The following is a 13,531-nucleotide window of genomic DNA, read 5'->3' as shown; positions in this document are numbered from 1 at the left end:
TGAACAGCGACACTGTGAGGACCATTTAGAAATGACATTTATTACTGACCACATCGAACTTCAGTTTGAAAAAATACTCGTCACACTTTCGATTTAAAGCCAAATAAAACGACACACATCAAGATAAAGTCAATAATAAACCATTGGTTATGGCATGACAACTGGACGAAAAGGTGTGTGTGGGGGGATGAATATGCCACACTCAGTAAAGTTTAGGAATCCGAGGGAAGACAGCTTAAATACAATTTCATTATTTTAATGTGTCGATCTTTCATCCACCAAATCTTCATCAGATTCAGATTAAAATATCAATGAAGCCTAGGAATAGACTGGCTGAAGAAGAAAAAAAAAACACAGATGAGGGAAAGTATCACTTCTCTTCTCGTTCTACAATCCTAGTTGATTTTCCGATACGCATATTATACGCACACTATTTCATCCACAATAAGCATCCCGAAAATATTAAATACCTGAAAGTCACACACTCAAAGAAAAAAAAAAAAAAATCTATATAACCTATAAATATATAAATCTTACTCAAAAACAAGTACATCATAATTCAAGATAGGCTGCAGAATTGGGAAAAAACATCTCATGACAATTATATACTAAGAATGATATGTTATGATGAAAATGAATGGGTAAAATGTATGTGGTTTTATTAACAATAAAGGCCTACCTCTGGAGACCCCTCCGAGTCACCAAGAGCCTCAGCAAAGTCTGTGGGAGTTTTTCTCACAGTCTGGTCGGCGGGCAGCGTGTTGTCATTGTAAGAACTGACGAACTTGAAGTCACTTGTGCGCGAACCAGTCGTCAGGAATGCATCGTAATTGTAAGTGCTGCGGAGAGTTCCCGCGCCATCCACCTCTGCGTAGTTGGGAGGGAGATACGCGCTAGGGATGGCGACCGCTCCGTCAAACAACAGTCTGGGTTTTCTCCTGCGGCAAAAACTCACGGCCAGGATGACAATAATGAAGGTGAGGAAAAAGGTGGAGACGGAGACCAGCGAGATGATCAGATAAGAGGTGAGTTTGGAATTGCTCTCATCATGAGATATATCTTTCAGTTCTGGCACTTCAGCCAAGTTGTCAGAAATCACTAAATACATGGCACACGTCGCAGAGAGAGAGGGCTGTCCATTATCTTTCACTGCCACAATAAGGTTCTGTTTCATGCTGTCTGATTCAGAAATGTCCCGCCGTGTTCTGATTTCTCCGCTGTGGAGATCAATAGTGAACAGCCCCGGATCAGTGGATTTGACTATATGATAGGAGAGCCAGGCGTTCTGGCCGGAGTCCGCGTCCACCGCTATCACCTTGGAAACCAGAGAGCCCCCGTGCACAGCTTTGGGGACCAGCTCGGTCATGAAGGAGTTCCCCTCCGGGGCCGGGTATAGTATCTGAGGAGAGTTGTCATTCACATCCGTTATGAACACACTGACGGTCACGTTGCTGCTGAGTGGAGGAGAACCGTTGTCTCTGGCCACGACGTGGACTTTAAAGCTCCTGAACTGCTCATAATCAAACGACCTCGCAGCATGGATCACCCCCGTGTCTCCGTTAACGGATAAAAATGAGGACACCGGGACACCGTTCACCTCACCGGGTAAGAGAGAATAAATAACTGTGCCGTTCTGTCTCCAGTCTGGGTCTCGTGCAGTAACGGAACACACTAAGGAACCAGGTTGGTTATTTTCAGTCACGTGGGCACTATAGGACTGTTCCTCAAACACAGGTGGGTTGTCGTTGACGTCAGTTACAGATAACTGAATAGTTTTAGAGGAGGACAGAGGCGGAGAGCCCTCGTCGGTGGCAGTGATTGTAATGTTGTAATCGGACACTAGTTCACGGTCCAGTTCGCCCGTGGTCACCAGAGAATAGTAGTTTTTGATGGATGGCACCAGCTTAAAAGGAACGTTTTGCTGAATGGAGCAGCGGACCTGACGGTTATTATCAGAGTCTCTGTCCTGCACGTTAATGATGCCCACCTCTGTACCAGGTGACGCGTTCTCAGGTATGGGGTTAGTCAGAGATTTTAGATATATAACTGGGGCGTTGTCATTTATGTCAGTAATTTCTACTATCACTTTGGCATATGAGGCTAATCCTAAACCATCCTTCGCTTTAATGCGCAGTTCAAATGACGGAACCTCTTCAAAGTCAACTGCACCAATAACTTTAATTAATCCTGTCTTACGGTCCATAGAAAATGCTGTCTTATCCTCATCTGAAATGTGATCGAAATCATACGCCATCTCTCCATTCACGCCCTCATCTGCATCTGTAGCACTCACTGTTACCACTACAGTATCTAAAGGAGAGTTTTCCAGAAGACTGGCTTTATAGACGGCCTGGCTAAACACTGGGGCATTATCGTTAGCATCCAGTACAGTGACGTGTATGACTACAGTACCTGACCTCTGTGGAGTGCCACCATCCATCGCTGTCAGTAATAATTTGAGATCCTTCTTTCGTTCTCGATCGAGCTCTTTCTCTAGAACAAGCTCAACATTGTTACTGTCAATATTCAAAACGAAATTATCATTCCTTTCTAGCGTGTATGTTTGGACGGAGTTATGTCCTATGTCTGCGTCATGGGCCTCCCCTAATAAGAAACGAGCACCTTTAGATGCCGATTCGCTTATTTCCATATCTATCATGTGCTCATTAAATTGTGGGGAATTATCATTTATATCTTGAACATGAAGACTAATACGTTGCAGCTCCAAAGGATTCTCTAAAACAAGTTCATGATTTAAAACGCACGAAGCCTTCTTGCCACAAAGCCCCTCTCTGTCAATCCTTTCCGTAACAATCAAATCCCCGGTGCTCAGATTAATGTCACAATAACGTTTACGGTTCCCTTCGGTATCAATACGGGCCTTGCGAGCGGACAGTCTGCTCGCCTCCAGCCCGAGATCTTTGGCTATATTTCCAATCACAGACCCGCGTTTCATCTCCTCCGGAAAAGAATAGCTCTCGTCTCCATAGGCAGAGTGCAGCGTTAGAAGAAAGAAAGCAAGCCAGTAGTCCAAGACTGCCACCGAAAACCCTTTGTGACCCATCATGGGATTAAAACGTCAAAACACCTTATTATTAAGATAGTACAATTTTAACAAATAGTATTCCACAAAAATATACAGTTTGATCAAAATTATATTCTGTAAATGTGCACGCAATCTGACCGTCTCCAATCTTTTCTGAAGCTAAATGGCACCAGAGCACGCAAACCTTGTAACAACACAAGTGGGTGGAGAACTGATCTATAAAAACATAGCTGGTGAATAGCGACACAGTGAGTACCCTTCATATATTACACGTATAATCGGACTCAAAAAAATATTTCACGAAAAGTCGTTCAAAATGCCTATGAGTAGCCTAGGCTGAATTGATCGAAAAACTATTGGAAATAACCAAAGAAAAAAACAGCAAACGGCAGCAAATAAAACCACAAAAACATCCATAATTGTCAATCAACCGGACTCTATTAATATGAGTTAGGATCAGGTGGAATTAATACATTACAAAAGGGAACGGATCTGTGATCGGGCATATAAACTACAATGCAAATATTAGATGTATGCAATTTATAGTGCTGGTCCTTCAGCCAGGAAAATATTATAATGCAATACACAAAAGCAGAGAATATGGCAAGGGAAAAAAAGTCATAAGAGTCAACAATCATTGAGTAAACCCCACTGGCTTAAAAGTGGAGTGTATGAGTGTTCAGCACCATGGTCAGCGACATGGCGAGGCCGCTGCACGTCAGACACTCTCACACTGTATCGCTCATTAGGCCTACGCTGTGAAAAATACACTATATATACAAAAGTATGTGGACACCCCTTTAAATGAGTGGATCAGGCTATTTCAGCCACACCCGTTGCAGACAGCTGTAGAAAGTCGAGCACACAGCCATGCAATCTCCATAGACAAACATTGGCAGTAGAATGGCCTTACTGAAGAGCTCAGTGACTTTCAATGTGGCACCGTCACAGGATGCTACCTTTCCAACAAGTCAGTTTGTCAAATTTCTGTCCTGCTAAAGCTGTCCCTGTTAACAGTAAGTGCAGTTATTGTGAAGTAGAAACGCCTAGGAGCAACAACAGCTCAGCTGCGAAGTGATAGGCCACACAAGCTCACAGAACAGGACCACAGAGTGCTGAAGTGCATAGCACGTAAAAATCGTCTGTCCTCGGTTGCAACAATCACTACTGAGTTCCAAACTGCTTCTGGAAGCAACATCAGCTCAAGAACTGTCCGTCGGGAGCTTCATGAAATGGGTTTCCATGGCCGAGCAGCCACACACAAGCCTAAGATCACCATGCGCAATGCCAAGCGTCGGCTGGAGTGGTGTAAATCTTGCCGCCATTGGACTCTGGAGCAGTGGAAACGCGTTCTCTGGAGTGATGAATCACGCTTCAACATCTGGCAGTCCGACAGTTGAGTCTGGGTTTGGCGGATGCCAGGAGAATGCTACCTGCCCCAATGCATAGTGCCAACTGTAAAGTTTGGTGGAAGAGGAATAATTGTCTGTTTCTCATGGTTCGGGATAGGCCCTTTAGTTCCAGTGAAGGGAAATCTTAACGCTACAGCATACAATGACATTCTAGACGATTCTGTGCTTCCAACTTTGTGGCAATAGTTTGGGGAAGGCCCTTTCCTGTTTCAGCACTGCAATGCCCCAGTGCGCAAAGTGAGGTCCATACATAAATGGTTTGTTGAGATCGGTGTGGAAGAACTTGACTGGCCTGCACAGAGCCCTGACCTCAACCCCATCGAACACCTTTGGCATGAATTAGAACACCGACTGCGAGCCAGGCCTAATTGCCAAACACCAGTGCCTGACCTCACTAATGCTCTTGTGGCTGAATGGAAGCAAGTCCCCGCAGCAATGTTCCAACATCTAGTGGAAAGCCTTCCCAGAAGAGTGGAGGCTGTTATAGCAGCAAAGGGGGGACCAACTCCACATTAATGTCCATGATTTTGGAATGAGATGTTCGACGAGCAGGTGTCCACATACTTTTGGTAATGTAGTGTAGCTCTCCAAAAACGTATTTCTCTCTTTTCTAAACTCATTCCAAATAAGCTTAGACTCCAACAGAGCCAAACTCTTATATCAACCCATTTCCTGTAACATCAAATCTGTGCAGTGTGAATGTGAAAAATCCAATACATAAATCCCAAAATAGGCCGTCACAAATCAAACCACATAACGAGATTATAGTTGAAGTCGGAAGTTTACGTACACCTAAGCTAAATACATTTAAACTCAGTTTTTCACAATTCCTGACATTTAATCCTAGTAAAAATTCCCTGTTTTAGGTCAGTTAGGATCACCACTTTATTTTAAGAATGTGAAATGTCAGAATAATAGTAGAGAGAATGATTTATTTCAGCTTTTATTTCTTTCATCACATTTCCAATGGGTCAGAAGTTTACATACACTCAATTAGTATTTGGTCGCATTGCCTTTAAATTGTTTAACTTGGGTCAAACGTTTCGGGTAGCCTTCCACAATAAGTTGGGTGAATTTTGGCCCATTCCTCCTGACAGAGATGGTGTAACTGAGTCAGGTTTGTAGGCCTCCTTGCTCGCACACACTTTTTCAGTTCTGCCCACAAATCTTTTATAGGATTGAGGTCAGGGCTTTGTGATGACAACTCCAATACCTTGACATTGATGTTTTTAAGCCATTTTGCCACAACTTTGGAAGTATGCTTGGGGTCATTGTCCATTTGGAAGACCTATTTGCGACCAAGCTTTAACTTCCTGACTGATGTCTTGAGATGTAGCTTCAATATATCCACATCATATTCCTTCCTCATGATGCCATCTATTTTGTGAAGTGCACCAGTCCCTCCTGCAGCAAAGCACCCCCCCCCCCCCCAGCATGATGCTGCCACCCCCGTGCTTCACGGTTGGGATGGTGTTCTTCGGCTTGCAAGCATCCTAATTTTTCCTCCAAACATAACAATGGTCATTATGGCCAAACAGTTCAATTTTTGTTTCATCAGACCAGAGGACATTTCTCCAAAAAGTATGATCTTTGTCCCCATGTGCAGTTGCAAACCGTAATCTGGCTTTTTTATGGCGGTTTTGGAGCAGTGGCTTCTTCCTTGCTGAGCGGCCTTTCAGGTTATGTTGATATAGGACTCGTTTTACTGTGGATATAGATACTTTTGTACCTGTTTCCTCCAGCATCTTCACAAGGTCCTTTGCTGTTGTTCTGGGATTGATTTGCAATTGATTGATTGATTTGTACGTTCATTTCTAGGAGACAGAACGCACCTCCTTCCTGAGCGGTATGACGGCTGCGTGGTCCCATGGTGTTTATACTTGCGTACTATTGTTTGTACAGACGAACGTGGTACCTTCAGGTGTTTGGAAATTGCTCCCAAGGATGAACCAGACTTGTGGAGGTTTTTTCTGAGGTCTTGGCTGATTTCTTTTGATTTTCCCATGATGTCAAGCAAATAGGCACTGAGTCTGAAGGTAGGCCTTGAAATAAATCCACAGGTACACCTCCAATTGACTCGAATTAAGTCAATTAGCCTATCAGAAGCTTCTAAAGCCATGACATCATTTTCTCACATTTTCCAAGCTGTTTAAAGGCACAGTCAACTTAGTGTATGTAAACTTCTGACCCACTGGAATTGTGATACAGTGAATTATAAGTGAAATAATCTGTCTGTAAACAATTGTTGGAAAAATTACTTGTGTCATGCACAAAGTAGATGTCCTAACCGACTTGCCAAAACTATAGTTTGTTAACAAGAAATTTGTGGAGTGGTTGAAAAACAAGTTTTAATGACTCCAACCGAAGTGTATGTAAACTTCTGACTTCAACTGTACATGAAACCTACATGAAACCGTCACTACAGACCCCCTGGTTCGATTCCAGGCTCTATCACAACCGGCTGTGATTTGGAGTCCCATAGGGCGGCGCACAATTGGCCCAGCGTCGTCCGGGTTTGGCCGGTGTAGGCCTTCATTGTAAATAAGAATTTGTTCTTAACTGACTTGCCTAGCTAAATAAAGGTTTATATATATATATATATTTTTTATATTTTATATTTTTATTTTATATATATACAGTGGGGAAAAAAGTATTTAGTCAGCCACCAATTGTGCAAGTTCTCCCACTTAAAAAGATGAGAGAGGCCTGTAATTTTCATCATAGGTACACGTCAACTATGACAGACAAATTGAGAAAATAAAATCCTGAAAATCACATTGTAGGATTTTTTATGAATTTATTTGCAAATTATGGTGGAAAATAAGTATTTGGTCACCTACAAACAAGCAAGATTTCTGGCTCTCACAGACCTGTAACTTCTTCTTTAAGAGGCTCCTCTGTCCTCCACTCGTTACCTGTATTAATGGCACCTGTTTTAACTTGTTATCAGTATAAAAGACACCTGTCCACAACCTCAAACAGTCACACTCCAAACTCCACTATGGCCAAGACCAAAGAGCTGTCAAAGGACACCAGAAACAAAATTGTAGACCTGCACCAGGCTGGGAAGACTGAATCTGCAATAGGTAAGCAGCTTGGTTTGAAGAAATCAACTGTGGGAGCAATTATTAGGAAATGGAAGACATACAAGACCACTGATAATCTCCCTAGATCTGGGGCTCCACGCAAGATCTCACCCCGTGGGGTCAAAATGATCACAAGTATGGTGAGCAAAAATCCCAGAACCACACAGGGGGACCTAGTGAATGACCTGCAGAGAGCTGGGACCAAAGTAACAAAGCCTACCATCAATAACACACTACGCCGCCAGGGACTCAAATCCTGCAGTGCAAGACGTGTCCCCCTGCTTAAGCCAGTACATGTCCAGGCCCATCTGAAGTTTGCTAGAGTGCATTTGGATGATCCAGAAGAGGATTGGGAGAATGTCATATGGTCAGATGAAACCAAAATAGAACTTTTTGGTAAAAACTCAACTCGTCGTGTTTGGAGGACAAAGAATGCTGAGTTGCATCCAAAGAACACCATACCTACTGTGAAGCATGGGGGTGGAAACATCATGCTTTGGGGCTGTTTTTCTGCAAAGGGACCAGGACGACTGATCCGTGTAAAGGAAAGAATGAATGGGGCCATGTATCATGAGATTTTGAGTGAAAACCTTCCATCAGCAAGGGCATTGAAGATGAAACGTGGCTGGGTCTTTCAGCATGACAATGATCCCAAACACACCGCCCGGGCAACGAAGGAGTGGCTTCGTAAGAAGCATTTCAAGGTTCCTGGAGTGGCCTAGCCAGTCTCCAGATCTCAACCCCATAGAAAATCTTTGGAGGGAGTTGAAAGTCTGTGTTGCCCAGCGACAGCCCCAAAACATCACTGCTCTAGAAGAGATCTGCATGGAGGAATGGGCCAAAATACCAGCAACAGTGTGTGAAGACTTACAGAAAATGTTTGACCTGTGTCATTGCCAACAAAGGGTATATAACAAAGTATTGAGAAACTTTTGTTATTGACCAAATACTTATTTTCCACCATAATTTGCAAATAAAGTCATTAAAAATCCTACAATGTGATTTTCTGGAAAAAAATTTCTCATTTTGTCTGTCATAGTTGACGTGTACCTATGATGAAAATTACAGGCCTCTCTCATCTTTTTAAGTGGGAGAACTTGCACAATTGGTGGCTGACTAAATACTTTTTTCCCCCACTGTATATATATATATATATATATATATATATATATATATATATATATATATATATATATATATATATATATATATATCAACCTGGGGAACAAATAAGTCAGCTAAATAGACAATCTGCATTAACATAGTCCTGGGGAATGGTCATTTTATCCAGGAAAATGTTGTAAAGCATGTAATTGTCTACTAATATAGCTCTATTCCACAATATTATGAAAACAAATGTAGTTTATTTCTATTTACAATAAAGGCCTATCTTTGGGGACTCATCCGTGTCATCAAGTTCTTCAACAAAGTCTGTTGGAGTTTTTCTCAGAGTCTGATCCGCGGGCAGGGTGTTGTCAATGTAAGATCTTACATTGAAGTCACTTATGCGTGACTCCATCGTCAGGTATGTGTCATAATTGTAGGTGCATCCAAGAGTTCCCGCGCCATCTACCTCTGTGTAGTTGGGAGGGAGATACGCGCTGGGGATGGCGACCGCTCCATCAAACAACAGTCTGGGTTTTCTCCTGCGGCAAAACCACATGGCCAGGATGACAATAATGAAGGTGAGGAAAAAGGTGGAGACGGAGACCAGCGAGATGATCAGATAAGAGGTGAGTTTGGAATTGTTCTCATCATAAGATATATCTTTCAGTTGGCACTTCAGCCAAGTTATCAGAAATCACTAAATACATGGCACATGTTGCAGATAGAGAGGGCTGTCCGTTATCTTTCACTGCCACAATAAGGTTCTGTTTCATGCTGTCAGATTCAGAATGTCCCGCTGTGTCCTTATCTCTCCGCTGTGCAGACCAATAGTGAAAAGTCAGTGGATTAGACTATATGATAGGCGAGCCAGGCGTTCTGGCCGGAATCCACGTCCACCGCAATTACCTTGGAAACCAGAGAGCCCCCGTGCACAGCTTTGGGGACCAGCTCGGTCATGAAGGAGTTCCAGTCCGGAGCGCGATATAGTCTCTGAGGAGAGTTGTCATTCACATCGGTTATGAACACACTGACAGTCACATTGCTGCTGAGTGTTGGAGATTTGTTGTATCTGGCCAGGACGTGGACTTTAAAGCTCCTGAACTGGTCATAATCAAATGACCTCACAGCGTGGATCACCCCCGTGTCTCCGTTAACGGATAAAAACGAGGACACCGGGACACCGTTCACATCACCGGGTAAGAGAGAGTAAATCACTGTACCATTCTGTCTCCAGTCTGGGTCTCGAGCAGTAACGGAACACACAGAGGAACCAGGTTTGTTATTTTCAGTCACATGGGTGCTATAGGACTGTTCCTCAAACACAGGTGGATTGTCGTTGACGTCAGCTACAGATAACTGAACAGTTTTAGAGGAGGACAGAGGCGGAGAGCCCTCATCGGTGGCAGTGATTGTAATGTTGTAATCAGACACTAGTTCACGGTCTAGTTCTCCCGTGGTCACCAGAGAATAGTAGTTTTTGATGGATGGCACCAGATTAAAAGGAACGTTCTGCTGAATGGAGCAGCGGACCTGACGGATATTCTCAGAGTCTCTGTCCTGCACGTTAATGATGCCCACCTCTGTACCAGGTGATGTGTTCTCAGGTATGGCATTGTCATTTAGATCCGTTACTTCTATTATCAACGTTGCATATGATGCTGACCCTAACCAATCCTTGGCACTGATCTGCATTTCATACGATGACTCCTCTTCATAATCAATTGACCCAAACTCTTATTTCTCCAGTATTTTGATCCATAGAAAATACAATGTCATTTTCAACTGAAACATGGTCAAAATAAAACATGGTCGAAGTCATATGTAACTTCGCCATTGGGTCCTTCGTCTAAATCGTTGGCACTCATGGCAATTATTAGCTTATCAAATGGAGAGTTTTCAGGAAGACTGACTTTATAGATGACATGGCTAAACACTGGGGCGTTATCGTTAGCATCCAGTACAGTGACGTGTATGACTACAGTACCTGATCTCTGAGGAATGCCTCCATCTCCTGCTGTTTTTCACGGTCTAGTTCTTTATCTAAGACTAACTTACTGTATTTGCGTCCACCACTTTTTGTATTCACATTCAAAACGAAATGGTAATTCCTTTGTAGTATATCGTTTTTAACAGTATTCTGTCCTATATGCGCATCTCGGGCCTCATCTAGTAAAAAGCGAGCCCCCTGATCTGCTGATTCTACTATTTCAAATTGAATCAACTCCTTTTTAAATTGTGGAGAGTTATCAATATCTTGAACATGAAGACTAATACGTTGCAGCTTCAAATGATTCTCTAACACAATATCCTGTTTTAAACGCAGGAAGTCTTCTTGCCACTAAGCCTCTCTCTGTCAATCCACTCTGCAACAATCAAAAATCCCCGGTATTCAGATTTTCACAATTACGTTTAAGGTTACCTTCGGTATCAATACGGGCCTTACGAGCGGACAGTCTGCTCGCCTCCAGCCCGAGATTCTTAGCTATATTTCCAATAACAGATCCGCGTTTCATCTCTTCCTGAAAATAATAGCTCACGTCTCCATAGGTGGACTGCAACGTCATCAGAAAGAAAGCAACGCAGCCGACCATGCCTGTCACCAAGAATCATTTGTGTTATATCCGTAGAATACGGTGGAGAAATACCCTTGCATTTAGATCACTTGAAGCATAAGAATATTCCACAGGCTGATATATGGTTTGATAAAAGTCACGCCAAAATATACCCAGAAAATGCGCAATCTGACTGTTTCCACGGTTTTCTGCATCAGTGGCATACCCTGAGCTCTGAATACGACAGCAGTGGGAGGAGAGCTGTACTATATATTCAACCTCAGCTGGTGAACAGCGGCACTTTAGAAATGACATATTAGACTTACATGACACTGCTAAGCATGCAGGAAACATTTACGCACACGTAATTAAAACACATGTAGGTTAAATAATATGTATATCTATGTATAGGCCTACTCATAGTAACCAGCAGGCCTATTTAACGAGGAAACAAAGCCATTATTAATACAGAGTAACCCAATGGTTCACTTTAACTACCATGTTTCAGCACCTTGGACTTTCAGCACCTTGGACAGCGGTCACCAGGGGAAGTGGTAGAAATACTCTCACGCTTCCTCTTCTCGTCCCTATGTCAGCAAATAGCCTTGGTTTCCGACCTGGAAACGTAATACTGCAAGATGCTGCCATTCCAGGCCCAATGTAGTGACAGAGAGATAGTGGATTAAAAAGAGCTAAATCCCAACCTATAAAGAAGCTGCATGTCAACCAGATGAACTGATGGGACAGAGCCGGACACGGACACATTGTACACGGTGTGTAGGCTAATACACATAGTTCACAAGTGCTGCGCTCGCATTACAGTATTTACTGTAGGGATAGAGAGCTAGGGCGGGAGGGAAAGAGTCGCGCCTGCGCACTTAATTGAAAGCAGCTCGCGGCTGATGCTACACAGCGGCACGCAGAGAGACATTTTAGAACTGCACACGGCGATTAAATGAAGGCACCGACTGACTGAAGTTGACCCAATGATTAGCCTTAGTATTTGAATGCACGTTATCCACTGAATCCTGTGACACTAAACAACAATTAGCCTACTGTTTTCGGGTTTGCGAGGACTAGACAATATTCTTCAAAACACATTTAGCCTAAACATTTATTTTCTGTAAGGCAACATTCCAAACACACGAAGCTTCAGCATTGTGCCACTCTTATTCCACATTCCAATAGACATACATCGAGGCATAGCCATCACCTGTTAATCCTCCAGCAACAGTTATATGAATCAATACATAACACCCCACCTTTTCTCTGTGGGATCTATGACGACATCCTCCTTGCATCTGATCCAGTGACTGTGGAATAGGAAACAACCTGCAGTGATAAAATAAGCTCATTAAATATAATTGCTAGCACAGTGTAGGCCTACATATTGCTGTTTGCTTGCAAATAATGGAAAGTGACAGTAACAGACATGTTTATCTGATATGTAGGCATACATCGGAAAATAGTGTTGGGGTCATATTAAAGTTGCGAATCAGTTTAGCATGATAGACCCACTGTCCAAAGGGACTGGTCAGGGCATGCAATGCTAAACTTGCATTTGGCTCAATCAGACTATTCTCGTGTGAACATGCATTTTTGGGCAAGGTTGATGATACTGTGTTGTAAATGCATTCATTACCTGTTATTGGTTGTAGACGAAAGCAACTGTAACCACGCTGGTCCCCCTGTTTGGCCTTAACAGGGGTGTATTCAATACAGTTTACTCCAAACAGAAAACGTTTTGCAACGAAAACTCGAAAAACAAATTCAGGTAGTTCCCTCCCCGTTTCGTTCCGTTTGCTCTGTTTGCTTCCGTTTGGTTCTTCCGTTTGGTTTCCGTTGCAAGACGTAATGAATACATCCCTGCTCTGTCCGTGTGTGCTGTGTTTCTCCAGCAGATAGCGCCTTTCACTCACAGCGCGAGCCAGCAAGACTCAATGCGGGTGAAACAGATGAGAGCGATAAACGGTCTTCCAACTAATTGTGCTCTACAACATGTTATGTTGATGGTATAAAGCTTATCTAAATTGCATACAGAATGTCAGACGCGTGTTATCAACCTGTAAGTTGTTTGTTTGTGTGTGATGATAAAGTGTTGCTTCCGGGAGATAGGAGCAAGTGTTGCGTCGTCCACCCGTTGCATCACGGGGCGCGTAGTCTTCGCATTTTCGTCAGTACAAAACAAGCAAGGGCTTTTTGGTAGCAGGCAGATTTACGTCTATAGCCAACTCATTTAGGTCTATGAAGAAACACTGAGAACCCACTGGGCACAGACGTCAATTCAACGTCTATTTCACGTTGGTTCAACGTAATTTAATTGAAATG

General features: G+C 43.0%; 1 protein-coding gene and 1 pseudogene across 2 annotated transcripts; both read right to left on the bottom strand.

The window, feature by feature from the left end:
- Nucleotides 1-661: 661 nt before the first annotated feature.
- Nucleotides 662-3,064, bottom strand: LOC311120693 (protocadherin gamma-A11-like; the record flags this gene model as incomplete). Its single annotated transcript, XM_084195268.1, has 1 exon — nt 662-3,064. The coding sequence occupies one exon, from the start codon at nt 3,062-3,064 to the stop codon at nt 662-664; it is 2,403 nt and encodes an 800-aa protein (XP_084051394.1).
- A 5,849-nt stretch (nt 3,065-8,913) lies between these two features.
- Nucleotides 8,914-10,343, bottom strand: LOC311120692 (protocadherin gamma-A12-like; annotated as a pseudogene). Its single transcript has one exon. The product of its transcript is annotated as a protocadherin gamma-A12-like (transcript).
- Nucleotides 10,344-13,531: the final 3,188 nt, after the last annotated feature.

The sequence above is a fragment of the Coregonus lavaretus genome, assembly GCF_964263955.1.
Source record: "Coregonus lavaretus genome assembly, contig: HAP1_SCAFFOLD_4324, whole genome shotgun sequence".
Taxonomy (NCBI): domain Eukaryota; kingdom Metazoa; phylum Chordata; class Actinopteri; order Salmoniformes; family Salmonidae; genus Coregonus; species Coregonus lavaretus.
Note: the sequence above shows the minus strand (reverse complement) of the source record. Positions and strands in the feature narration are given on the sequence as shown.